The sequence below is a fragment of the Pelophylax lessonae genome (assembly GCF_965119305.1).
Source record: "Pelophylax lessonae genome assembly, chromosome: 9".
NCBI classification, from domain to species: domain Eukaryota; kingdom Metazoa; phylum Chordata; class Amphibia; order Anura; family Ranidae; genus Pelophylax; species Pelophylax lessonae.
The window spans coordinates 151,072,288-151,099,714 of record NC_138776.1 but is presented as its reverse complement, the minus strand read 5'-3'; the positions used below and the strand labels follow the sequence as shown (position 1 = coordinate 151,099,714).

Below are 27,427 nucleotides of genomic sequence, written 5' to 3'. Positions count from 1 at the left end.
CCCATACACCAAGCATAAAGGATCCCTTACCTATATATAGTATCTAAAATGAAATACATACATTTGCAAAATGTTTATGATTTTGCTAAACCTCATTATAATTCATCTGTGCTTTCCAAAAGATCCAGCAAAACAGCATTACTCGATATGATGCCAGCATTCTGTGGACTGGAGATATTTCATAAATATTCATTACAATACTTGAAATATTTATAGAGAATGGGAATTTATTTGTACCTCTAAATAAACATGATTCATAAACCGGAAAACATTTTAAATAAGTAGAAATAAATGACAAAACATTGTTTTTAAATAGAGGTCATGTAAGTCTAGCCTTGTTATTTCCATCCTGCTGTAGGAACAGGTGGAAATTTTAACATATCTTTAATATTTATCACAAGCTGATGAGGGTACAGCTTCCATTTGCCACCACCGAGAAACAGACTTTGTTATTGTTGCTTGTTTGTACTTATTATTTAGCCTCCATTTAATCTGTGCGGGTCTGCGTTCAGCATGTAGGCAGCCTATTAATTTCAATTGGGCTGCCCTACCCGCAGAAACAAGGAAAAAAAATCCACAAAACTTTTTTTTAGAATTATGCTGCATTGAATCGCGTGACATCATAGCACCATGTGGGGTAGTGCATGCAAAAATTAGCCCCAGTTCCTGATGTGTGGGGGTTCCATTACTTATTAATGTAATATGAGAACTGAACATGTCTCTTTCACTCCCGGTAGTGGACAGAATAAATGAGGCACAAAATAAAGGCTTGCATATGCAGGAGTAGGACCAGGCATTACCAAACAACAGGTTTCCTTTATAAAACTTTATCCACGTTTTTTTTCTAGTCTTGGATAGAGTGGATACTCCCATTTTCTCACTGCAAAATGAGAAGAAGGAGCATGGATACCTGCTAATAATCATCAAAGTCAGGATTAATATTTGCTGTGGGAGATTTATGCCACTTTTTGTTGTGTCCATGAGACAGGATGAGAAGTGAAATCTCACCAGAAGGGACACAAAGAGCAACAAAAATCAAACAGGAGTTCTAAAATTGTCCATTGTATCCAAATTTAGCTAAATAAAGTTTTGTCTGAAGTTGCATTTTAGCTTTGTAGTAAACACAGGGCATCTCGACAAGAACAGTAAAACAAGTTTAAGTTAACTGCATGCTGTTACGCTGAGGCAAACTAGCAACAAACATTGGCCAGCGCTTATTATTAAATGCGAACGCTGGTAATGCAGATTGTATAATTGTGGCAATTTTAGAATGATTGAAGATATAATTGCATGGAATTCACTGGTCCTCAGCAGTTTATACTTTTCATTGTTTCCAGATTTTGAGTGATCAGTTTCCTAAAACTGTAGGGAAATTTAAAAGGGTTTGGTCTCCCCTGCAAGTTGTCCTGTCTGACTGGTTTACCAGGTCTCCTCTACCATAAACCATTCTGCTCTCCACGCTGTCGGTCATTCTTCCTGGCACAGCTCAGATGGTCCCCCATGCCTTGCTCCGCTTGAAATACTGTTTCCAGGGAAACACAGATGCTTCCCTGTTTCCTGTTCTCCTCCCATTAACTTTGGTGTCTGGTTGACCAGACAAAGCAGCCTTGATGCTCAGCACCTTGTTGCCTGGCAATGTGGATGTATCCTAATCCTGTCTCATTTCCCATTGGTCCTCTGTCTGTTAGCGCCTAAATTAAAATGTGTAAAAATAAATTTCTTGCGCAACCACTGTGAAGTCCCAAAAAAATTAGTGCCATTTCAAAATATCCCAAATACCTGCTGCTGCTATAATCTTAAAGTGTTCCATACCCCACATATAAAATATTAAATCTGATACTGTGCTGCAGTTATATACACATATTTGTTAACATGGAAAAAACAACCAAGGAAAAAAAAACAGTCCTGTGTAATTTCAGAGAATTTTGACAGTCGCAATGTATTATTTGTGCCAATCTTGTGCTTCACATCAAATCTTCAACAGTGAAAACCACCATGTGCTGCACACTCCACCACCTCTAACTACTCACCTGATGCTTAGACCTATTAAGCTAGGTCAAGGTGCCCCTCCCAATTTAAGGAGATATAGCCTAAATTACTGTTGTAAGCCTAGATGAATCCATATACTTCTACAAACATCTCATACACCTTGAATTTTGCCCAAGATTTACTTTATCATATTAAAATCTCCAGAAGTGCTTAAAGCATTAAGAACTAAACCCTCATATTGTTTTCTGTATGAAAATATAAACCTTAAACTTTTAGTAACAAACACACTCACATGGTACTGTGCACTAGACTAGTGCACTACAGGTTAACCGCCTATACTGTCCGTATAAGGCATAAATGACAGCCGCACTTCATCTGCTCAAGTTTGCACTGTCCCCTTAAGGTGTGGGTGGAAGACGCAATATTTGCCACATGAACCTCATACCGTCCCCTTAAAGTATAACTAAAGGCAAACCTTTTTTTTAAAGCTTTAGAGTTGAGAGAGATTAGAACACTTGTGAGTTTTATTGCTGTCTGTGCCCCTGTTAAGGAGATTCACCATGATACTTAACTATGCCATTCACTATGATAATTAAAAGTGAAAGTAAAAGAAAACCCTAAATTTTGGGTTGTCCCCAGAAAAGTTATAGAGGGGAAATCTTCCAATGGGTACACTAGTTCTGGTGACCTGGGGGTCCCCAGGGAATTTCCTTAATTTGCAGGGATTTGCTCTCACTTCCTGTTTGTCTATGGGACAGAAAGTGAAGGTAAATCTCTGCAATGGGACACAGTTTCACTTTTTTAATTGAATTTCTGAAATTAATTAACTTTTTGATGATATTCTAATTTTATTAGATGCATCTGTATAGGATCAGAATATTGCGTTTGATAGGGAAAAATATGTGGCTAATAACTATACAGGAAAAATTTACTTATTTGCCTCCTATATGCATTGGCCTGTTATGCTTCATGGAAAATCTGTCCCTGCTTGTCCATACTAATGGAAATCCTGTGTGAATTCCATCATATTTGTTTGATAGGCCAGAGGAAATGCAGTAGCGCTGTGTTTGGCTTCGGAAAATAAGGATGAATCCCAAACAGACAAACCTGAGGGCTTGATCCAGAGTCATTCCCGTGAAGACAAAAAACTTCAAATATTCTTCTGCGACCATCTTACTGAACTCATTGCTGTAAATTAAAAACAAAATTATTACTGGCCTTTTGGTCATATAGAAGGAAGAAGGCACAAAACATATGCACAAGTCCAATATTTTATACAACCAAGTTTCCAAAAGCATGGCAAGGCAAGGCAATGCATTGTAATGAATGTGAGGAAGTGATGTGTTTCACTATCATAGCAAAAACACAATTCAAACGCATCAAGAAACATTTATACAGTCTTTTTTCTACTTTTGCTTATTTCATGTTTTGCATTTTACACTGTTCATGTAGCACAAAAGCCTTGGTACAACCTCAATAAAAGGCTTAAGACCTAGGAACATCCCCAATTAAAAAGATGATAACAACAGTTTGAGGCCCCTTTCAACACTTAGGCCCTGATCACACCTGAGAGTTTTTCAGCTTGTAAAACGGTCATCTCTGAAGTCTCAAAACGCCCAACAAGCAAAATCTCATTCATTTCAATGGCCCGTTAACATATGAGCGTTTTGCCTCCTGAAGCTCAAAAAAGTACATGAGCTTCTTTTTTGGCAGATTACAAGCATTTTTAATAGATGTCAATGCCTGTTCCAAACACCTGCAAAAAACACCTGAAAAAACGTGAATGGAGCCTTACTACTGCTTCCATAAATACACATTCTCTAGTCATTGTGTCACCAGGGAAAAGTCGGTCTCTGTCAGACACTCACAGGGCACCTAGAATATACGGTTACTGAAAGCTATTTTTGTTTATGCTCCATTTTATCATTCAGTACCTCGTTCACTTTCACAATCATCATTAGGCATAATTTTACATTACGACCGGACCCATCCTATTTCTACAGCTGCTAAACAGCTACCCATCCTTATCAGAGATCTGTTTTCTAGAGGGTAAAGTACAATCAATAGAGAATGCTTTGGGGCCAATGTTCAGGAGCTCAGTATGTCAAGTCCCATCAACTGTTCTGGTTGTAACATTCCTCCAGTGTACAGATATGGATGTATTCTTGTGCATGATGAGTGTAGCACCCTACAGGTAGGTGCTAGGCAAATGTATAGTGGGCCTTGTCTGCCTAACAGCAGGGCCATGATTTATTTTTGTCAGGGTGTCATGGCTTCCAGGTGTGCCTGCTGAGAGGGGAGTCTCCCCACTGGTTTCTGTGAGAGGCTTCTCATAGGGCAGTGGAGGAAACCCAATCAGGGGACACATTCAGGCTTGTAACTACCCCAGAAGGCAGGTTATGCAGCAAGGGATTCTGGGAGTGGGTATAGGTTTGAGGGAAGTGCGGGATTGGGTGTCTTTGGCGGGAGCAGAGTCCCAGAAGGGAGAGAACGGCTGTCTCCCCTCCTGTTTGAGGAAGAGGATGTCTCGGGTGCTGCCTGAGAATCCAGAGAGTGCTGATTTGAGCTGAGGGGGATCCGGTGTGCCGAGAACCAGTGGAGAGCGAGAGTCCAGACCCAGGAAAGCCTACACAGGTCGTGAGTACTAAGGATTGCCCCTGGGGGTCTGCCTGAAGTGTTAGAGGGGACCACTCCAGAGGTTCTGGGATTCAGATATTAGCTAGCGGACAAAGGGGGTACCTAGGTTGAGGACCCTGAAGTGACAGAGGGGGTACCTAGTCAGGGGGCCCTGAAGAGTTAAAGGGGGTACCTGCAGTTTTGGCCCTGAAGAGACAGTGTGCAGTGTCTTAGTTAAGAGTTGCAGCCACACATGATTCCACAACAGTCTACCTCAAGCCAGTACAAGGCTGGAGGAAGAAGTCAGTGACCTTGCGGTACAGTAGTGTTTGTAGTTCATTGTTCAACAGTCCTAGATATTCTGGACTCAAGGTTGAGGATCTAGCACTTCTATCAAGTTAGAGTGTGTTCTGAGTGTCAGTGAGCGTTGGCTAGCGTCCGCTGGTGTCAAGACAGCATTAACAGACGTTTCCTGAGAAAGTCCCAAGTTGTACTTAGCTGAGCCTAAAGGAGTATCCCACTCATTCCCTTCTCCTTAATTACAATAAAAGAACAAAACAAAGATGCCGGAGTTGTCAATGTCTCAGTTCTCACACCCAGGGTCGCTCAAATGGGCTGGAGAGGTAACCGGTAACAATGGCAGACTCACATCAGGCCCAATGCCTGGAAAACCTGCTACATGAGATTTGCATATTCCCATCCATGTCAACATGTTAGAGAAGTGTGCAAATATGATGTTCTTCCATGTTCAGTAATGATGTGAGGAAACGTCTGACCATCACCTGTTGTGGCAATATGATTTTAACATGAATCTGTGGGCAGATTATGGACATTCATGTATTTATTTAATATTACCAAGCAGTAAAAGATTCTAGACAAGCCTCCATTGACTTTAGAAAATGCATAAACTGTGGAGCAATTTACAACATATTCCCAAATACAAAGCAGAAGCACTCTTGTTGGTTCTCTAGGAGGGGAGGGGGTCAGATTGAGCTGAGCTGTGTCAGTATTAGGACTTGTGTTAGCCCTTTGTGGCTGAGCAAAATGCACCTGGGACAGCCTTTACCCAGAAACAGCAGTGATTGGCAAGCTCCTTGCTGCCTGTGTTTAAAACATCTATTTAACACACCATTAGTGCTTGTGATAACAAAGCCTGACTGGTGTGCTCTTTCTTGATCCAGCCTGTATTTTTCTGTGGATATCCATGCATGACCCAGCTTTTTCTGAACTTGCTTTCTCCTCTGTGATTCTGTACCACTTTGGACTCTGATCGACTAGTGGGTGACCCCCCTCCCCCAGGCTTGGATGTTTAATGTGGAACCAAACCATTCAGCCCTGCAAACAGTAGATGCCTTCTTTGAAGCATTGGGCTTACTATATGGTGACCCAGATTGTGCTGCTGCTGAAACAGCCCAGAGTAACTTACAATGACTCCACTGAGATATTGTGTTCAGATTTTGACAGGAGGGCCCTGGAATCTGGATGGAATGATGCATCACTCCACAGGCAATTCCAAATTGGCCCTTCAAGGCAATTAAAAATGCATTGGTTAACTACCTCTTTCCAGCTTCTCTGCAGGAGGCCATGAAATTGGCCATGAGAATTGACCATTATTAACAGGAGAGGAGACTAAAACTTGGCACAGCTGACACGAAACCTGTGACTTCCTTGACATTAAGTTCCACCCTCTTCAGTGCCATGTTTGAGGATCAACCTATGCAGCAAGGTTCCTCCTGTTTATCTGCTCAGGAACACATTTGCCATCGCAACTTGGGGCTTTGTATTGTGGCCTCAAAGCTTCACTCTTGCCCCACATGTCCAGGAAATGCCAGGATTCTAGGTGATTGTAAAAAGGTAACCCTAGGCTGGCTTTCATCACTGCAAAAGGACAATTGTTTAAGGATCCCTGCTGTTATCCGCTATTGGTTTGGGTCTCATGAGCTATTGGCCTTTGGGGATTCCGGAGCCACGGAAATTTTATTGATCAAGCTCTAGTCACCTGATTGTCTCTGAAAAATTATGCTCTGGAATGTCTGGTCCACCTGTTTTCTTTGGATAATCCACCTCTCTCACAAAACTAAGTGCTATGGGCCACTGATCCTTTCCAGCTTCAAGTAAGCACTTCGCACAGGGAGACGTTCTCTCATCTTGTCATTAATTCTCTTTGGTTCTAGGCCTTCCATGGCTTCAGGGTCACAATCCAGTGATTGATTGGAGCACAGGGACTATTTTGGCATGGTCCGATTAGTGAGTACAAACCTGCATGCCACATTCTAACCAGATTGCTGCCCTGCCAACAGATTTTGCCTTGTTACAAGGACTCCCTGGATAGATCTCCCAAGGTTTGAGTGACTCTTTACCACCTCATGACAGTTATGACTGTTCCATTGATCTCTTACCTGATGCTACAACTCTTTGGGGGTAAGTACTGCCATTGTCTGCCCAGCCAGTCTAAGCTCAGCCTGTGCTTACTGCCTTTATTCAGGCTACCCCTGTATCAGCAGTTCCAGTCTGGCTTTGCCATGTGCCCCCTGTGGCACTCAGGCCAATTCCTATGCCAGTTGCTCCAGTTCTGTCTCTTCACCTGCCACCTCTGCTCAGCTTGTCACAGTACCAGCTGTAGGTTTTCTGTCCTAAATCAGCCCCAGCTTGTGAACCTCACACTGTTCAACTCAAAAGGGAGTCCCATCTTCATCATCCAAGTAAGCATGGGAGTGTAGGAGTTACCCCACAAAGAAGGGGTGGTAATGTCAGTTACCAGACTTGCGCTGGCCCTTTAAGGACCCTGGTCCTGAGAAAGTCTTTACTCGGAAACAACAGTGATAAGCCAGCTTCTTGCTGCCCATGTTTAAAGCACCTGTTTCACACACCACCAGTGCTCCTGATGGGGGACGATACCTGGTGTGCTCTTGCATGATCCAGGTTCTAGTTGTTCTGAGGATATTTGTGCATGCACTGACTCTGCTGTCTCCACTGTAGTTCTGTACCATTTTGGACTCTGATCGACTCGTGTATGACCTGGCTTGTCTAGAATACACTTCTGCCTGACCCTGCTGTAATATCACACTCTGTTACCCTTTAGTTTGCACCAGTCCTTGTTGCCCTGCTTACATCTGCGGTGGTGCACCACAAGTACCAGTCAGCCTGCTCTGCCTACTCTTCTGTTTATGGTATATGCCATCTATTATTGAACTGTCTGCTTTGTAGCACTGTTGAACTTTTTTCAGACATCTATTCTCCTAAACCTGACGAGCTGCTGACAGAATTACTTGAATTACATTGGGGCCTCTGTTGTGAACCTTGAAGGATTAGTTGTGATAGAGATCAATGAGTGCTTGTTTTCAAACTCATTTAATGCTTGTTAGGAATTATAAATACTGAAATGTCCATACCCTTGCACATGTTCACTCTAAGTAAGGTTGCTTCTGCCTATAGCTCTGCAGCTACTTAGAACATAACTCATAACCTGACCTACACTTAAATGAGAAGTATAGCCAAAGCTATTTTGGCTGTACTTCTCCCATTGATCACAGGAGTGCGGTTTGTTCTGCACTGCTGTGACCCGTTCTCAGCAGACAGTGGGCTAAATCCTGCTGTCAGCTGACATCACAAAGCCGGTCCAGGCTCTGAAAAGATCCCAATCATATGGCTGGGATCTACCCAAATACCTGGCAGTTGGCTCAAGGTCTAAGCGAGTCAAGAAGGATGTGAGCTAGCTGCTTCTGCCCTTTGCACAGTCCAGCACTCTTTAGTATAGGCATCAGCTCTCTACAGGCTGAAGACAGGGAACTGAGTGATCAGTGGTCCTTGATAGCTCAGTTCTCTGAGAGGCGGCGGGGAACAGCCATTTGTACGGAATTTGTTAATAACATGAAAAGCAGCCACCAACAAAAGACCTCCCCAGCAACATTTAGTCATCTGCAACAAACCCCCCCCCCCCCCAGAAATACTAGACCCCGGACAGCAACAACAGATTCCCCCACAGACAGCATTAATAGATCCTCCACCAGCCAGCTACAATTGACTGTTCCCTCCCAGGATGCAACAGTCCCTCCCAGGAACAATTGACTCCCCAGCAACATAAGATCAACTAAAGCAACAATAGATCCCCCACCAGCAGCAATAGACCTCCCCAGCAAAAATAGACCTCCTTCTGCAAAAATAGATCCCTTTCAGAAACAAAAGGTCCCCTAGCAGCAACAATAACCACCCCACAAAAATATATTCCCCCCAGCAGCCAGCATGAATAGACACTGTAGCCCATCCCTGCACCCCTTGCCATTACATACATTTAGTGCTGGAGGTGCCGCAACTGTGTTCCCACTAAAGAAAAGCCCTGCAACTGAGTATGATTTTTTTTTTTTAAAGCTATGCCTCTCTTAATATTTCACTAGACCAAAAAATGTGAACTTAATAAAGCAGACTTTATCTTGAAAAGTATTTGCTGGAAAGATTGTTATGTTAACAAATTAACAGTATAAGTGTTGTCTCAGATGACAGAAAGAACTTTAAAGCGGTATTAAACTCAAAAGCAAACATTTATTATATTGCAGCTTACTAATTCTTAGACATGGTGGCTGCATTATTTTTCTTTTGTAGCCTTTTTTATTTTTGCCTTACTTGCTAGTAAGTCTGTTATTTTTAAACAGAACAAGCTCATCTGCTAATTTAGCAGTAAGGAGTGTTAAAAACAAGCTTATATTTATTTATGCAAAACCTTTATCTCAAAAGAAAACAAAAACTGTTGCTGTAACTACTTTTGTAACTGCAGTGTGAGCTGGAGGATGGCTTTAATTTGTTAGTGTATGTAAATCTGCTAGTCCATCTAACATTTCCCTCCCCTTAGAATAACAATGCTGCTGTCTGCTGTGCCCCTATACTCCTTCACCCAGAGTGGGGACATGCTAATACAGGTAGTGTGTGACTGGCCAGACTAAGCCTAAAAAAGAAACGAATGAAGCCACGAAATCTAAGGACTGGTAAACTACAGAACATTACATTTTTGGTTTTGGGTTTATTACCACTTTAACATTGTGCCACAAATGCTGTTCTTACATGAAATCTTGTTACAAATGACAGATGTCTGATATGAATTTTGGTGCACTTGGGAAAGCATATGTTTGCATGCAACCTGTAAATGCAGACATGAGGTACTAAAGAACTGCTGAAGGTACAACATTGGGGTTGATCGGAGATGAAGTCGAGGTGTCACCACATGACAGATACTGGGTAACAGATCTTTGTTATATATAGTCCTTACAATACCCACACGTACTTCTTCCCTAGGTGCCTTGCTACATCAGCTTTCTTGAACCCATCAAGATTGTAAAGTCTCTTTGCCAAGCGTTTAGCTGCTTCCTGATCAGCCTTATGCCCGTTGGACAAAGTGTCTGTACTTCCTAATGCCAGTCGTTCAGTGCTGTCCATCTCCGAATCAAAATCTGATGCCATATTGCCAAGAGGTGGTTCACTACATGAGGAACAAAAATTATAAAATGTAGAAAAATAAATTCTTATATGTTTAATATAAATTATATAGCACAGTTAAGCATCAAAAATCTAAGAGGAAAAAGACAACATTTGATCAATTAGGATTCCAGGCATTTACCATTTAAACCTTTAATTATTGATTTAAAGTGTCATTAAACCCAAATCATCAAAAACGGTCAATACATGCTATATTAACTGTGTTCATACTTACTCATCCACTAGAGCATCTGTTTGCTGTAGAATGCAAAAAATTCTGGTTGATCCTACTGTTTACAGTCCCTCCCTCTTTGTCTGTGTCCTCACTGTAGCCTGAGAGCTTGTAGACCAGCTGTTGATATCTACAGAGCATGCTCCAGTTTCAGTTTCTTTCTATGCTGCACATTTCCTCTTTCTTTTCTGTGCAGCCCATGTGAGTGTATACATAGTGGTAAATGAGACCCCCCCCCCTTCCTCCCTCCTTCTTCATGTCCTAATATTGCTAAACACTATGGGGGTGGGATATGAGATGGTGATTGATGGAGGCCTTACCCAGTGGCGGCTTGTCAATAGGGGGCACAGGGGCGCCACCCCCAAGGCTAGTCATCACCAAATTCACAAAAAAGAAAAGGGTTCCCTTGTGTGCGCGGGGCGCCGACACACTGCTGTCTATGGAAAGGGAAGGGGTTTTGCCAGCACGTGATTGTGTCTGGGAAAGCTTATTGGCCGCCTTAGAATTGTCCTTGGGGCACAGAGTGATGCTCCCTGAACACTCCCACTGTACATTGGCTTTCGGTGATTGGTCCAGGACGGTGCTTTGGGCGTCACTGTCTTCTTCCCATAGTGGAAGCCGAACGTAGAGCCTGTCTGAGCCTCACCGCATGCAGACGTCGCTCTACTGGCTCTCTGCAGTGCACTGTGCTATTGTGGACTGGAAACTCTACAGCTACACCTACAAGAGCACAGCTTTGATAGTCCGAGGGAGCCCTCAGCCCAGGCCCCAGTCGGTCCCAGACTTGTTGGACTCTGTTGCTGACTTGCTGCTGCCTGAAACAGAAAAGGTAAATGGAAGCAACCCCCCCCCCCATCTCCAAGCTCACTTGCCCAGTCACTGCTGCCCCATCAGGCAGGATCTCTCTGAGCACAGGGAGCTGGGAGGAGCTGGCATTTATACTCCCTGGGCGTGACCAGGAGCTCAGGGGATGCTGGGAGCCAAGATGATTGTGGGGAGCTTAGTTAAAGGGGCTTTCACCTGAATCTGGATAAAGGGGCACCCCACTACAGTAGAACTTGGAGAATGTGTGAACAGAGCACCAGATGGAGACCTTGCAAATCTGGGAAGCAGATGCTTGATGCTGAAAAAGTCTAAGACACCAACAGCCCTGGTGGAATGGGATCTGATAGGGTAGGGAGGACCTCTGCCCCTAAGGGTATAAAGCCCTGAAGATGAGTTGCCTGATCCACCTGGCAATAGAGGAAAAAAAAGCAGGATATGCCCTAAAAGGACCCACAGGCAGGATAGATGGGGAATCAGCCTTGAAAAAAAGGCTGTGGCTGCAAAGTAGTCTCTGATAGCTCTGACCACATCCAAGCACTGTAAGGCAATTTCCCTGTCATGATATGGGACAGGACAAATATACTGTATTCCCATTGACAATATGTTTAAAAGGCTAAAAATAAAACCTGTGTGTCTCACGGTCAAAGTTAAAAAAGCAATGAATAAAAAGAGCTTTTAAAATATATAACAGTGAACACTATCATCATTTAAATGTTACAAAGATTATATCAGAAAATGTAATAAGGAAATCAAGGCCACAAAAATTCCAAACGAACGACAGATTGCAAAGAAGAGTAGGACAAACCTAAAATATACTTCAAGTATATTTATAGTACAAAGGTCAGGTCTGAGTATGTAGGCCCTTTACAAAATAATCTGGAGTGGGTGACTGCGGACAAAGAGAAGGTAAATGTATTAAATACCTGCTTCAGCTCTGTGAATACAAAGGAACACGGGGGAGATCAAGTCCATAATAGGAATCATATAAACATTTTAACAAACCACTATGGCTCGAGATTGATATAGTCCAGAAATATTTAGACAGATTAAAGGTGAAAAAAGCACCTGAACCAAATGTGGCATCCACCCACGTGTCCTAAAATAATTGAGCTCTTACATTTCAAAGCCATTGTTTCTGATCTTTAAGGACTCTTTAATGACTGGCACAGTATCACTGGATTGGTGTAGGCCAATGTGGTGCCTACATTTTAAAAGAGATCAAAGTCTACCAACTAACAACAGACCTGCTAGTTTAAAGAGGAGCGCCAGTCTCCCCCCAAAAAATTAAAAGACAGCAACTACAAATACTGCAGCTGCTGACTTTAAATACAAGGAAACTTACTTGTACAAGGATTCAGCAATGTCTGCACCCGAGCCGATTCTTTCCAATCGGCATCTTAGGTAAGGAAAACCATCAGTGAAGCATTCCTGGCTTCACAGCCAATTTCCTACTGCGCTGCACTTTATGAATGGTCCTGTAGTCTTCTGGGACCTGTGTGTCCCAGAAGGCTGCGAGGGAAAGGAAGAAGGAGAAGGGGCTGAACATCCTCGTAGATCACTGCAGCAATCTGACCAGGAAGTGGTAGCAAGTACCTGTCAAAACCAGGTACTCGCTCCCCCCTCCCCCCCAAAACATACCATTGTGGCAGTGGAGGGGTAGGGAGGATGCAAACAAGCTGAACTTTGCTTTTTGGGTAAAGTTCCACTTTAACCTGTATAGTTGAGAAGATACTGGAGAGTAATAATAATTAATAAATAATGAATTAATAAAAGACCACACAAATGGGTTTTTGCTAGAAAAAAAAAATATGTTAGGCAATAGACACCATGGATTCATGAAAGACAGAAGTCAAACACCTGATTTCCTTTTATGAGGTCAGCCAAAACTTAGAGAAAGGAGTGGCTGTGGATATAGTATACTATATTACTGTATATACTACTATACTATTATACGCTTAAAAAAGCTTTGACACAGTTCCCCAACATGCAGCTAATGTTTAATGTAAAGTCTACAGGTTTGGACAAGTCAGTTTGTAAATGGATAGAAAACTGGCTAAAAGACAATATTCAGAGAGTAGTGGTTAATGATTCATACTCTGAATGGCCTAAGGTTTTTAGTGGCATACTCCAAGGTTCCATATTGGGACCCTTCATTTTAAATATATTTATAAATTATATAGGGTCTGGGATTAAAAGTACCATTTCAGTCTTTGCAGATCACACCAAGCTATGCAGTGGAAAAACGTCTTTGCAAGATGTCTAACTTACAAGCCGACCTCAATGCACTGTTTAATTAGGCAAGTATGTGGCAAATCAAGTTTAATGTTGATAAATGTAAAATGATGCACTTAGGGGCTAAAATATGCATGCATTATACATACTAGGAGGAGTATCAATGGACAATATATTGGGGAGAGGCCTCAAATAACTTAAACCACAGTCACTTACAGGTTAGGACCCCTAGTTTACCTTGGAGGTCAAGGCAAAAAAGGTACATCAAAATGTGGAAAATGCAATTATTGCAACTGGATATGAGTCACTAATAGGATACATCTACCCAATGGACAAATATGGTCCCCCCTGAGAATTGTCAAACAATAGGAGTTGTTTACTTCATGGAGTGCCTATGTAAGGCATTCTATCTAGGAAAAACAAAAAGACCTTTCCATAAGCGTATCCGGGATTATGCATATGAAATTAAAATTGGCCTGATGGAATCAGCCATTAGTCACCACATCGGCTTATACCACAATTTTAATTTGAACTATATGAGGTTTTTTGCTTTGGAGCATGCGAAAGAGTCACAGAGGGGAGGAGATATTGACAAACGACTGTTACAGCTGGAAACTCAGTGGATTTTCCAGCTGAACGCTACTAGGCCTCCAGGTCTTAATAAATACATTAGCTATAAATGCTTTCTGTGATTCATCTATCCTCCAAATTGTTTTTCAGATATCCTGGATCTGTTAGACCTCTGTAATATAATTATTTGAGTTCCTCCACAATAATTTATCCAGTTATTGATTGTCTAAAGATATTTATGTTTCATAGTATTTTAGAGTAATTTCGGAGGATCAGGCTTGTCTCATCAGGAAAAAGATATTCAAAAGGCCCGGGACAGAGGATGGTTTTTGCATCATGGGGGGGGGGGGGAGTCTGTCCTTTGGCATCTAATTCGGAATGTGTAAGCCCTTCTGGGGGGCCTCATTTATGGGAAGCTAATGGCCTAGGCATGCATGGTTGCAGTTGGTATAAAGCTATATTCTAGCATCTGTGTAGGGTTGCTGTAAATGTTGCACACTGTGTTTTTCATAACCTAAAAACTTCTTGCTGCTGGTCTAAATGCCTTGATGGGTAATAACGGGTGGATATATATGGCTGTCAATGTTTATCCATAACAGGATATTGAATTGTTATTTGTTATAAATCGCCATTTATATGCTATTTATTCTTTATGCAAGTTGGTGCCCCATCCATTTCACCTATGGGCTTTCTTGATTTACTAATTATACATATAGGGACCAGAGCAGTATATAGTATATTTGTGTGGACCTATGATGTTCGGTGTTGTAGATCTATATTTCAATTACAAGATGGGGTTTTCACCTGTTTATCCTCTATGGAGATAAGCATTTGTTTTTCCTCCTAGCAAAGGAGGGACAACCCTCTTTTTGAATAATGTCCATTTGCCCTGTATGTCTGGTCTCTGATTTGGGCTTGTGGTGGGACGTGGTGGTATCCCTTTCCTGTCCCCCTGCCTCTTTCGTTGCAGTCCGTTGCTGCGGGCGTAGTGAATGACGTGGCGGGTGGGCGGGGGGCGGTGGCCGCGCATCCCCCCATTATCGCAGCCATCGTGACGGCTGAGTAAGAGGGGACTGCAAAAAGTGTAAAGAGGTAATATACTTGGTTGCTCAGATGCAGTTAAAGGAACATATCCAGAGTAATTGTATTGCCTGATGGGCATCTCTCTTTTTTTGTGTGTTTTTTGCTGCCTACTCCAATAGATGTTTACTGAGCTTAATGTAGTGATCTCTCTCCCTTTGGAATTAGTCGGGAATTTATCTGAAGTTTCCCTTCCTCTCTGTGTTGGAGTTTAGGTATGTTTATGAATGCTCTGTTTGGGTGGTAGATAGTGTGGATTACACGTAGGAATGAGAGGGTAAAGAAATATGTGGGATTTTTTCCATTTCCATTTTCGTTTTTCTCATCAGTACTATTTGAATTGTGTTATGGTGGAAGTGGAGCCGTTTGTCTCCTCCTCCTTTCCTGCCCTTTTTTAGATGCCTGATGGATGCCCCCCTTTTTTGTGTTGGTTTTGAGTTAACCCTTGATGTTCCTGGCTACTAGTGGCTATTTGACCTGATCGATAGGAGTACACTGTGACTTTCTCTGAAATTGCTTTTATTCTCAAATGTAAGATGGTATAAATTAGAGTGTAAATTATGAAAATGATTCAAATGAAATATTCTTTGTACTAGTTTGTTTTTTCCTTTATATTTTTAGTAACTCATCTGAACCCTCTATCTAAGCACCCCTAAGGAAAGCCATAAGATATAACGCGCCAGAAGGAGTCCCGCCCTCATCACATCTTGGCTTTACTGTGCTACATAGCAGATTTGGAAGGGGAGGAATCTGTAGCTTTGAGGGTGTTATCAGTGCTTTAAGTGGCCCAAAAGAGGTGCCGGTACTCTATTAAAGCCTATAAATTTTGTCCCCCCCCCCACCCCACATCAGGGTCCCTACAGAGCACCCCCCTCTGGCCTGGGCTAGGACTCCGGAGCAGGGGGACTCACTGGTGGTGACTGATCTGGCTCTGGAGTGGGAAATATTCTTGGGGGGGGGACAATTGAGGCCGCAGATGTCCAAAATGAGCGTACTGGTATGCTAAGGCGCACGGAGAGGAGGCGGTATGCTCAAGAGCCATATTTGGAAGTGGCGGTACTGAGTACCATTTGGCCCACTTAAAGCACTGGGTGTTATTATGCGTTACCTTGTATAAAATGCAATATCGTCCTTTGATTTTAGGAAATGTCATTTTTCAATGACTGGAATTTTTATTTATCAATGTTTGTAATTCAATAAAGAAAATATTTTACTAAATGTATGTGTCCCGCTGTTTTCTGCTCTTGTATTTCTATCAATGGACAACTGGGAGAATCAATGGTGGAGAGGGATCTAGGTGTTCTTGTTTATCATAGGCTTAAGAATAGCATGCAATGCAAAAGCTGTGGTTTCCAAATCAAGCAAAATCCGTTCTTGTATAAAGAGGTACGGACTGCAGAGAGAGACATAATTTTCCCCTTTGCAACTCATTAGTAAGACCTTATCTGGAATATGCAGTTCAGTTTTAGGCACCAGTTCACAAAAAGGATATTGGAGAACCCGAGAAGGTGCAGCGGAGGACAACAAAACTGATATTAGGCATTGGGGAGCCTATCTACGATGAAAGATTAGATAAATTGAGTTTACTCTCTCTTGAGAAGAGGTGATTAAGTGGGGGAGGATATAATCAACATGATAATACCATAAGTGGTCCATATAGTGAACTTGTGTAGAGTTATTCACTTGAAGGTCATTACAGAGGATAAGAGGGCACTCTTTACATCTGGAAGAAAATAATTGTAACCTTCAAATATGAAAAGGCTTCTTCACAGTTAGAGTTGTGAAAATGTGGAATATACTCGCTCAAGAGCTGGTTCTGGCCAGCTCAGTAGATTGTTTTAAAAAGATCTGGATTCTTTCCTAAATGCACAACATTTAACTGGATACTAATATCTATAGGTAAATACGAGGTACTGATATCTATAAGTTGCTCCAGTTAATATCCAACTGTCTCTTGGGGGATTAGGAAGGTAGTTTTCCCTTCGCTGGAGCAAATTGGATCATGCTTTATTAAGGTTTGTGATCTTCTAGATCAGGGATCTCCAAACTGCGGACCTCCAGCTTTTGTAGAACTACACGTCCCATGAGGCATTGTAAAACTCTGACATTCACAGACATGACTAGGCATGATGGGAATGGTAGTTCCTGAACAACTAGACGGCCAAAGTTTGGTGACCCCAGCTCTAGATCAACTGAGGGTATAGGATTGTGTATATGGAGGTTTCCTACTTGTGTGTGTGTTTTTTTTCTCTGTGGGTTTAACTGAATGAACTTGTGTCTTTATTTCAACCAGACTAACTATGTAACTATTTAACAAAGAGAAGGAAGAAAAAAAGTCTTCATTGAGGAGGAAAGAAGAGATCACCTTAGGTATAAAGGTTGGTCTTGGTCTCAAAACCATTTTTTTTTTTTTTTTGTACAAAACAAGAAAAGGCTCTTTACATAAAAGTACCAATTCAGAAACATGCCTAACACATATAATTGCTAGCAGGTGGCAACCGTACAAGTGAGGATGTCCAACAGAATATCTCTAATTGGTTCAAAATGAGGTCCACAAAGTAAAGAGAGGTTCTGAGAGGCAATGGTTCCTGGAAGAGAATGGATAAAGCAGAAACCTGATCCTTAAGGGTTCTCAAGGCCAGATACTGTGTACCACGTTCTTCTGGGAGAATTTGGTGCAATGGAAATCACAGGAACCCTTTCCTCCTCCATCGTTTGCAGCAATCATGGGAGGCACCTTATGATTGAAAAGGCATAAATCAGCTTTGAGTCCAAAAAATCACCAGAGCATCCAATGAGAAGGCTACAGGATTCCTGATCTTGGCTACAAACCTGTTTAGCTTGATGTTGAATCTGGAGTCCAGGATGTCCACATCTGGTTTTCCTTTCCTTTGACAGAGATTTAGAAAGATATCTGGTTGAAGAGACCACTCCCCCAGTTCTAGACACTGATTGCCTTGGAGGGTCACCTACCCATTGTCCACTCTAGAGTTGTAAAAGTCCAAAAGAGTTGGAATGTGAGTTTCTGCCCAGGAGAGTATCAAACTAGTTTGTTTAGGGCAGCTTTACTTCTGCAAGGTCACCCAGTCAGGATACAGACCAGTCAATGCCACAGCAGTGGCCTACATAAACCATCAGAGGGGCATCAGGAGGTCAAGTGTTGTAGAGATAATGTAAAGGCTTTTAGTTCCAGAATGTTGATGGGAAGTTTTGATTCAAGTGGGGGTGGGGACCATGTTCCTTGGGACAGTTAGGGAGCTGTAAACACTGTCCCTGCCTATATGGCTGGCATCTGTTGTCAACAGGCATGTGAAAGAAAGACTTCACCAATTCCAGGGCAGAACTGGAAATACATTTCATCAGGGAGAGCTTTGTCTAGCAGGACAGAAGGTCTGAAGTAGAATTGGGTAAAGAGAACTGCCTCAAAGGAGGCTAGCTTTTATACGAGGCTATAAGTAGTATATGCGCAGAAGTTTAAAGAAATTCATCTCTTTCATGGATACTCGGGGTGCAGAGGGAGACCCAGAAAGTAGTGCTACCATTTGGAAGTGCTGGTCCCCCACAGCAAAATGCAGAATGTGTTGATGTGAGGGTAAAATGTAAATAGGCATCTTGTAGGTCTACTGATGCCAGAAATTCCCCTTGTCTGAAGGAAGAAACTAACAGATCTCATTGGTTCCATCTGGAATTTTGGTACATAAAGAAACCTGATTAGAGATTTTAAGTGGAGTATGGGGTGGATGCCCCCATTGGTTTTGGGACTGTGAATAGAATTGAATAGAAACCTTGAAACTGGTACAAACACTTCTTTATTTAAAGTTGGTGCAAGGCGGTCATTAAATTTGCCTTCTTTTGGTCTGAATCTGGCACACTGGAAGGCAAAAAGAGAGAAAACTCTATTTTGTACTCCTTTAAAATGACAGATTGGACCCAGAAGGTTGGGTATCATAGATAAAGCTTTAATAGACATTACTCTGAAGAGTATGGGTTACCCTTCACTGTGAGAAGGGCTTCTGCGTAGGCTTGGTGGATTAGGCAGTCCAAGGCTTTTTTGTGGACAGCCCAAAATTTGAGATTTTCTAGTTTGTGATAGCCTGGAAAATAGGTATGACAACAAGAGGTGGTTGTAGGACTGGGACTGCAGCAGTAAAAAAAAGGGTAAAAAGAGGGCTTCAAAACACCTCCTTAAAAGAGGGAACATGTACCACCTTAGGGTTGAGCCAGTCCTCATAAAGTGCACAATTATTCAGAGCATGTATTGAAAAAGTCTTTTTTGAATTAGTCAGTCTCTTGATGCCCATAGGAGCCTTAAGCTCTTGGAAAGTCTATTGCTGTTAGGCAAAGACTAGTGTGTACCACGTCAATTAGTGTATCCACAATAGAAAGTATTTGGAGTCAAGAGGGAAGACAGCGCAGCGCCTTCTAAGTGCAGCAAGACATTTATTGAAGTATATGCAGCAGTATTACACTCACATTTAGTCGGTGAATAAGAAGGCCTGAAGAAGGAGCTCATGCTCCGATAATGCGTCGCCGTAGCATCCCGCATCACCGCCAGGAGTGACGTCAGGATCCCAGGACCCACGAGTGCCAGCGTTCCACCAGTTGACGAGGAGCCCACGGACACCACCGAGGCCATCCCTGTACACACGGAGGAACCCCCCTGCCGCTCTCACCGGGATCCACTGCCTCCACCACCAGGACCCGCTCCAGTGATGCTCAACATTATTTGACTAACTGCATCTTATTCACCGACTAAATGTGAGTGTAATACTGCTGCACATACTTCAATAAATGTCTTGCTGCACTTAGAAGGCGCTGCGCTGTCTTCCCTCTTGTTTCCCCCCAGAGATCTCTTCTGTCTCTTCCGCCGGCAGCCGCTACAGTGGACAGCTACCCCCTGAACTGTTTGGGGGTCCCCCCACCCCTGGTGTTTCCCTTCTCCCTTCCCCCCCTTCCCCGGGTCCCCAGGACCAGACTTTTTTGAGAGCTCTTCTTGCGCCAATTCACCACCAAACCATTGAAAGTATTTGGAGTGAAACCCTAACTTGTGTCTCATAAAATGCAGGGGAGGGAGAATCCTCAAGTAGGGAGGTTCTTTGCTACAAAACGAGGGTCATTAAAGTAGAACTATAGGCAAAACTTTTTTTTTTTTCATTTTGTATAGAGCAAGGGAGGACTATAACCCGTTAGATTTTTTTTTTTTTTTTGCCATCTGTGTTTATGCCATCTTTATTCCAGAGATTTCCCTTCACTTTCTGTCCCATAGTCAAGCAGGAACTGAGAGGAAATCCCTGCAAAATCAAGGGAATTCCTTGGGGACGCCCAGGTCCCCACTGGAAGATTTACACTCTATTACTTTTTTGGGGACAACCCAAAATTTGGGATTTTCTTTTACTTTCTTCAATGATAATGGTAAACAGGACAAAGACGAAGTGTAAGTATTCTTAACGGGGCACAGACAGCAATAAAAACTGACAAGCATTCTAATCCATATGCACTCTATCCAAAGCTAAAAAAAAAAAATAATGTTTTGCCTTTAGTTACAGTGCATCCGGAAAGTATTGACAGTGCTTCACTTTTTCCACATTTTGTTATGTTACAGCCTTATTCCACAATGGATTAAATTTGTTATTTTCTTCCAAATTCGAAAAACAATACCCCATAATGACATGTGAAAGAAGTTTGTTTGAAATCTTTGCAAATGTATTAAAAATAAAAAAAACATCACATGTACATAAGTATTTACAGCCTTTGCCATGACACTCAAAATTGAACTCAAATGCATCCTGTTTCCACTGATCATCCTTGAGATGTTTCTTCAACTTGATTGGAGTCCACCTGTGGTAAATTCAGTTGATTTATCATGATTTGGAAAGGAACATACCTGTCTATATAAGGTCCCACAGTAAACAGTGCATGTCTGAGCACAAACCAAGCCGTAAAGTCCAAGGAAATGTCTGTAGACTTCCGAGGTAGGATTGTATCAAAGCAAAGATCTGGGGAAGGATACAGAAACATGTCCACAGCATTGAAGGTCCCAATGAAAACAGTGGCCTCCATCATCTGTAAATGGAAGAAGTTTAGAACAACCAGGGCTCTTCCTAGAATTGGCCGCCCAGCCAAACTGAGCGATTGGCAGAGAAGGGCTTTAGTCAAGGAGGTGACCAAGAACCCAACGGTCACTCTGACAGAGCCCCAGCGTTTCTCTGTGGAGAAAGGAGAACCTTCCAGAGGAATAACCATCTCTGCAGCATTCCACCAATTAGTCCTGTATGGTAGAGTGGCAAGATGGAAGCCACTCCCCAGTAAAATGCACATGAAAGCCCGCCTGGAATTTCCAAAAGGCACCTGAAGGACTCTCAGGCTATGAGAAACAAAATTCTCTGGTAAAGTGAAACAAAGATTGAAGTTTTTGGCCTGAATGGCAAGCGTCATGTTTGAAGGAAACCAGGCACTGCTCATCACAATACCATCCCTATAGTGAAGCATGGTGGTGGCAGCATCATGCTGTGGCAATGTTTTTCAGCGGCAGGAACTGGGAGACTAGTCAGGATCGAGGTAAAGATGAATGCAGCAATATACAGAGACATCCTTGATGAAAACCTGCTCCAGAGCGCTCTGGACCTCAGACTGGGGCAAAGGTTTATCTTCCAACAGGACAACAACCCTAAGCACACAGCCAAGATAACAAAGGAGTGACTATGAGACAACTCTGTGAATGTCCTTGAGTGGCCCAACCAGAGCCCAGACTTTAATCCGTTTGACCATCTCTGGAGAGATCTGAAAATGGCTGTGCACCCATGTGCCCCATCCAACCTGATGGAGCTTGAGAGGTCCTGCAAAGAAGAATGGGAGAAACTGCCCAAAAATAGGTGTGCCAAGCTTGTAGCATCATACTCAAAAAGACTTGAGGCTGTAATTGGTGCCAAAGGTGCTTTAACAAAGTATTGAGCAAACGCTGTGAATACTTATGTACATGTGATTTTTTTCATTTTTAATAAATTTGCAAAGATTTAAAACCATTTTCTTTCTCATTGTCATTATTGGGTATTGTTTGTAGAATTTTGAGGAAAATAATGAATTTAATCCTTTTTGGAATAAGGCGGTAACATAACAAAATGTGGTAAAAGTAAAGCGCTGTGTATACTTTCCAGATGCACTGTATACTTGAATGATTTTCTTCATAATATCCTCAAGCAGGGAGGTTTCACCTCTGACTCCAGAAGAGGGTCAGGGTGAATAAGGGAAGTACAGCTATTCTGCCTCTGGAAAATGAAGGTTCTAAAAGTACACAGTTTTCTGAAGAATTCAGACATAGTGCAAAAAAAAACAGTTTTAGTCAGACAGGCCACATGGTGCATGCCTGAGATGGAGCTAGAATCAGATGAGGGGAGAGATACCATAATAGGATGTTGCTTCGGGACAAAGGGACAGCTATCACCATGAGCTTCCTGTAGGCTGCCTGCAGAACATATGCTATTTGTTTATTTTGTCCTATATCCCTTGTGCCTATGATCTGCCATAACCGAGGCAATGACTGTATTCCTGTGGCTTTGTCTCTGTAGAAGATGGCAGTAGGAACGCAGCAACAAGCTGTGTGCGTTTTTACCGCAAGAGGAGGATGGGAATGCATAATCCATAAGGTGTGACACAGTTGCCTAATTTTTTTTTAGACTAAGTCTAGATAGGAGGTGAAAAACATCACATTTAAAATTACTTTAAAAATTATTTCAAAACATTAGAGACAAAATGATCAGCGGTACCATAATAAAATGAATAACTCCTGGCTAACTGAATTCATTGCACTACTTGCCAAGGCGAGTTCCTAACACAGGATCCCGCGCCTGAAGCAAACTTTACCAGCCAACCCCACATAGCTGCCACACCAAGAGGAACTGATAGAAAGTCCAGGGCAATAAGCAGTCAGATCTTGATAGAAGCTTCAGAGTAAAAAATTGAATAGTTTAAAAAAAAAATATATATCACCTAAGGACATTACTGAAAAACTGGAGTCTCACATAGTGGATGGGGTTATATGTGTATGCTCTTGGGGTGGCCCTAGCAAGGTTTTTGCCAGTGTCCAATCACCTGAAGGTAGCTGCACATAAGCCATGCTCTACGAATACAAGCTCTGTGTGCTGTCCCCTGTGACCAATGCCATTAGCTGTATTTTTCTTTTACTGTGTTTCCCTGAAAATAAGCCCTACCCTGAAAATAAGACCTAGCGTGATTTTCGGGGAGGGCTGCAATATAAGCCCTACCCTAAAAATAAGACCTAGTAAAGTCCTTGTAAAATCATGTAATCCGTTTTGTAAAAAGATTACTGTATTTACCGGCGTATAACATGCACCTCAATTTTAAGAGGGAAATTTTAGGAAAAAAGCTTCAATTTGAAATAAACAGCTTTGAACTCAGAACTTTTTTTTTTTTAATCAAATGCAGCCTCATCAGCGCAGTGTCCATAAATGCAGCCTCGCCAGCATAGTGTCCAACAATGCAGCCTCGCCAGTGCAGTGTCCTGTGTTGCTGCCTCGCCAGCGCCGTGTCCAGTACTGCTGCCTCGCCAGCGCCATTGCACAGAGCAGGGCCAAGGAGAAGGGAGGACGAGCGGCCACTGTCATCTGAAGTCCCGGCTAATATGATAGATGTCACACGTCCTGGCATTGGGCCACTGTGCTGTCTATCATAGGAGGCGGGATTTCCTATAACAGCGACCGCTCATCCTTCCTGCTGCTCGGCCTGGCCCACCTCTGCCTCTCAGCGCTGCCTGGCCTTTTTTTTAAATATTTTGGCGTGTTATACGCCGATAAATACGGTATATAATGTCCAGTGTGTCTCCTTTTGTAACTTTATTGTCGAAAATACCTTTTTTACAGTGCCGCTGGGTGCTCACGTGACCCACCAGAGATCTTTTTCTCTCCTCCCAGCTGGTGTGAGAAGCGCCTCCGTCTGCAGTGCTTGGAGCGGGACTGATGTCAGTGGGGATCTCGGCCCCTCCCTCGTATTCGTAGTGGGGAAAGAAGAGCTCCGGAAAGGTCACATGAGCATTCAGTGGCTCTGTAAATCAGGTATTTTCCACAATAAAGTTTCAAAAGGAGACACACTGCACATTATATAATCTGTTTACAAAATGGATTACATCATTTTACAATTAATTTAACCTAAGGTTTATTTTTGGGATTACAGAATGTCATAAAGCTGTTTCCTGAGCTGACGGAGAGAGAAGAGAGGGGACACAGGAACTTTTTTAAAAAACATTTTATTCATTTTTTTAGAACATAGAGAGGGGTAAATGACACAGCATAAATAAATAAGACATCCCCTGAAATTAAGCCCTAGTTTGTTTTTTGTAGCCAAAATTAATATAAGACCCAGTCTTATTTTTGTGGAAACACGTTGTGTATGTTATGCTGTTGTGGTCTGGTCTTGTGTACCATTTGGTTACAGGTTTATGCTGTCCTGTACTGTACAAACAAGATAAATAAAATGCATGCAAGAGTTTTAAAAGCTTATAGTAGAACTATACAAATAAAGTAAAAGCACAAACTATTAAATAAACTAAAACTAGTAAACAAACTAAAAAGCAACTTTTGCTGCAATATTTACTATCAATCCATAGCTGAATAAACCCAGTGTCAGGGTGCCAGGAAACCAGACCACACGGGGATGCAGGTAAAATAAAGCAGTTTAATGGAGCAAACAACAATAAATGCACAGCGAGAGTGAGGAAGTGAGAGCAGGAACTAACCGGGGTCAAGTCCAGAAGTTGGTAGTCATCCAAGCCGGGGTCGAGTCCAGAAGCGGGTAGTCTGCCGATGTCAGGTCATCTGCCGATGTCGGGTCGAGAGCCAGCAGAGTCCTCAGCCAGGCTAGGTCATACATGGCGGAACACAGAGAACAGAAGACTGCTAGCAGGGATGCACCTTGGAGCACAAACAGAAGGGCAAGGACTGCAACCCATCAGGTGATATAGTCAGGTGTGCAGCTTCCTCATTGTGAGACACCCAGGCAAGTGATGATGCAATCAGAGTTTATAAGAGGCAGCAGTTTGCACATGTCCAAGATGGCTGTCAACAGGAGGGCAAGGTAAGACCTTGACAGTACCCTCCCCTTAACGGACGCTCCTCCGCAGAGCAAAAAACGATTTCTGAGCAAAGCGAGCATGGAAAGCACAGAGAAGGGTGGGAGCATGAACATCAGTGGAGGGAATCCAGGAGCGCTCCTCAGGACCATAACCCTTCCAGTGCACCAGGTATTGAACCTGACCTCGGAACAGATGAGAATCTAAGATGCTGCTAACCTCATACCGTGGGGATCGAAAGTTTTGGCACCCCAGGTAAAAATTTATATTAATGTGCATAAAGAAGCCAAGGACAGATGGAAAAATCTCCAAAAGGCATCAAATTACAGATTAGACATTCTTATAATATGTCAACAAAAGTTAGATTTTATTTCCATCATTGACACTTTCAAAATTACAGAAAACAAAAACATGGCGTCTGCAAAAGTTTGGGCACCCTGCAGAATTTATAGCATGCACTGCCCCCTTTGCAAGGCTGAGACCTGCCAGTGTCATGGATTGTTCTCAATCATCGTCTGGGAAGACCAGGTGATATCAATCTCAAAGGTTTTAAATGACCAGACTCATCTGACCTTGCCCCAACAATCAGCACCATGGGATCTTCTAAGCAGTTGTCTAGAAAACTGAAAATAGTTGACGCTCACAAAGCTGGAGAAGGCTATAAGAAGATAACAAAGCATTTTTAAATGTCAATATCCTCTTTTCAGAATGTAATTAAGAAATGGCAGTCATCAGGAACAGTGGAAGTTAAAGCAAGATCTGGAAGACCAAGAAAAATATCAGACAGAACAGCTCGCAGGATTGTGAAAAAAAGAATTCAAAACCCACGTTTGACTGCACAATCTCTCCAGAAAGATCTGGCAGAAACTGGCGTTGTGGTACACTATTCAACTATAAAGAGATACTTGTACAAATATGGTCTTCATGGAATAGGCATTAGAAGAAAACCTCTTCTACGTCCTCACCACAAAAATCAGCGTTTGAACTTTGCAAATGAACATATAGACAAGCCTGATGCATTTTGGAAACAAGTTCTGTGGACCGACGAGGTTAAAATTGAACCTTTTGGCCGGAATGAGCAAAGGTACGTTTGGAGTAGAAGGGGCACAGAATTTAATGAAAAGAATCTATGTCCAACTGTTAAGCATGGGGGTGGATCAATCATGCTTTGGGGTTGTATTGCAGCCAGTGGCACAGGGAACATCTCACGAGTAGAAGGAAAAATGGATTCAATAAAATTTCAGCAAATTTTGGATGGTAACTTGATGCCATCTGTGAAAAAGCTGAAGTTACAGAGAGGATGGCTTCTACAAATGGATAATGATCCTAAACACACCTCAAAATCCATGGGGGATTACATCAAGAGGCGTAAACTGAAGGATTTGCCATGGCCTTCACAATCTCCTGACCTCAACATAATTGAAAATCTATGGATAGACCTTAAAAGAGCAGTGCGTGAAAGACAGCCAAGAAATCTCAAAGAACTGGAAGACTTTTGTAAGGAAGAATGGGCAAAGATACCTCAAACAAGCTGTGATACTTGCCAAAGGGGGCAGTACAAGATATTAACTCTGCAGGGTGCCCCAGGGTGCCCAAACTTTTGCAGACACCATTTTTTTTGTTTTCTGTTATTTTGAAAGTGTAAATGATGGAAATAAAATCAAACTTTTGTTGACATTATAAGAATGTCTAATCTGTAATTTGATGCCTTTTGGAGATTTGTCCATCTTTTCTTGGCTTCTTTATGCACTTTAATACAAATTTTTACCTGGGGTGTCCAAACTTTCGATCCTCACTGTACTCCTCATGATTGCCCACAGGAATGGGATGAGGGCGAAGAAGTGAAGAAGTATAGCGATTGCAAACCAGTGGCTTCAAAAGTGATACATGAAAGCCATTGGAGACACGCATGCCAAAGGGAAGACCAAGGGCAAAGGCCACCGGGTTAACCATACGGAGGATGCGAAAAGGCCCAACAAAACGGGGTGTCAGTTTTGGAGTGGGCACCCTGAGGTTGAGATTATGGGTCGACTACCACACACTCTCCCCAACCTGGTACAAAGGAGCAGATAAACATCTCCAGTCTGCCTGGAGCTTCTGACGCTGTGCAGAGACCCATAAAGACTCTTGAATCTGTACCCAAGAGGAACAGAGGGCATGAAGATGATCCTCCACAGCTGGGATGTCCTGTGGCGAGAATGACTCAGGCAAGACAGCAAGTTTGAACCCATAATTGGCCATGAATGGAGACATTCTGGAAGATGAGTTGATGGCAGAGTTCCTGGCAAACTTCGCCCAGGGTAGCAAATCAACCCTATTGTCCTGATGGTCAGAGA

General features: G+C 42.5%; 1 protein-coding gene across 2 annotated transcripts in view; it reads right to left on the bottom strand.

Moving 5' to 3' along the window:
* The window catches only part of PSD (pleckstrin and Sec7 domain containing), a 543,824-nt gene that overhangs the window by 294,756 nt on the left and 221,641 nt on the right, over window positions 1–27,427 (bottom strand). The window contains exons 6-7 of one of the 2 annotated variants that reach the window (XM_082267402.1): window positions 9,875–10,075; window positions 3,097–3,177 (exon numbers count right to left, since the gene is read on the bottom strand). In XM_082267402.1, the coding sequence (XP_082123528.1) occupies window positions 3,097–3,177; window positions 9,875–10,075 (282 nt within the window). The remainder of the gene's footprint in view (window positions 1–3,096; window positions 3,178–9,874; window positions 10,076–27,427) is intronic. The other variant, XM_082267403.1, reaches the window with a different exon arrangement.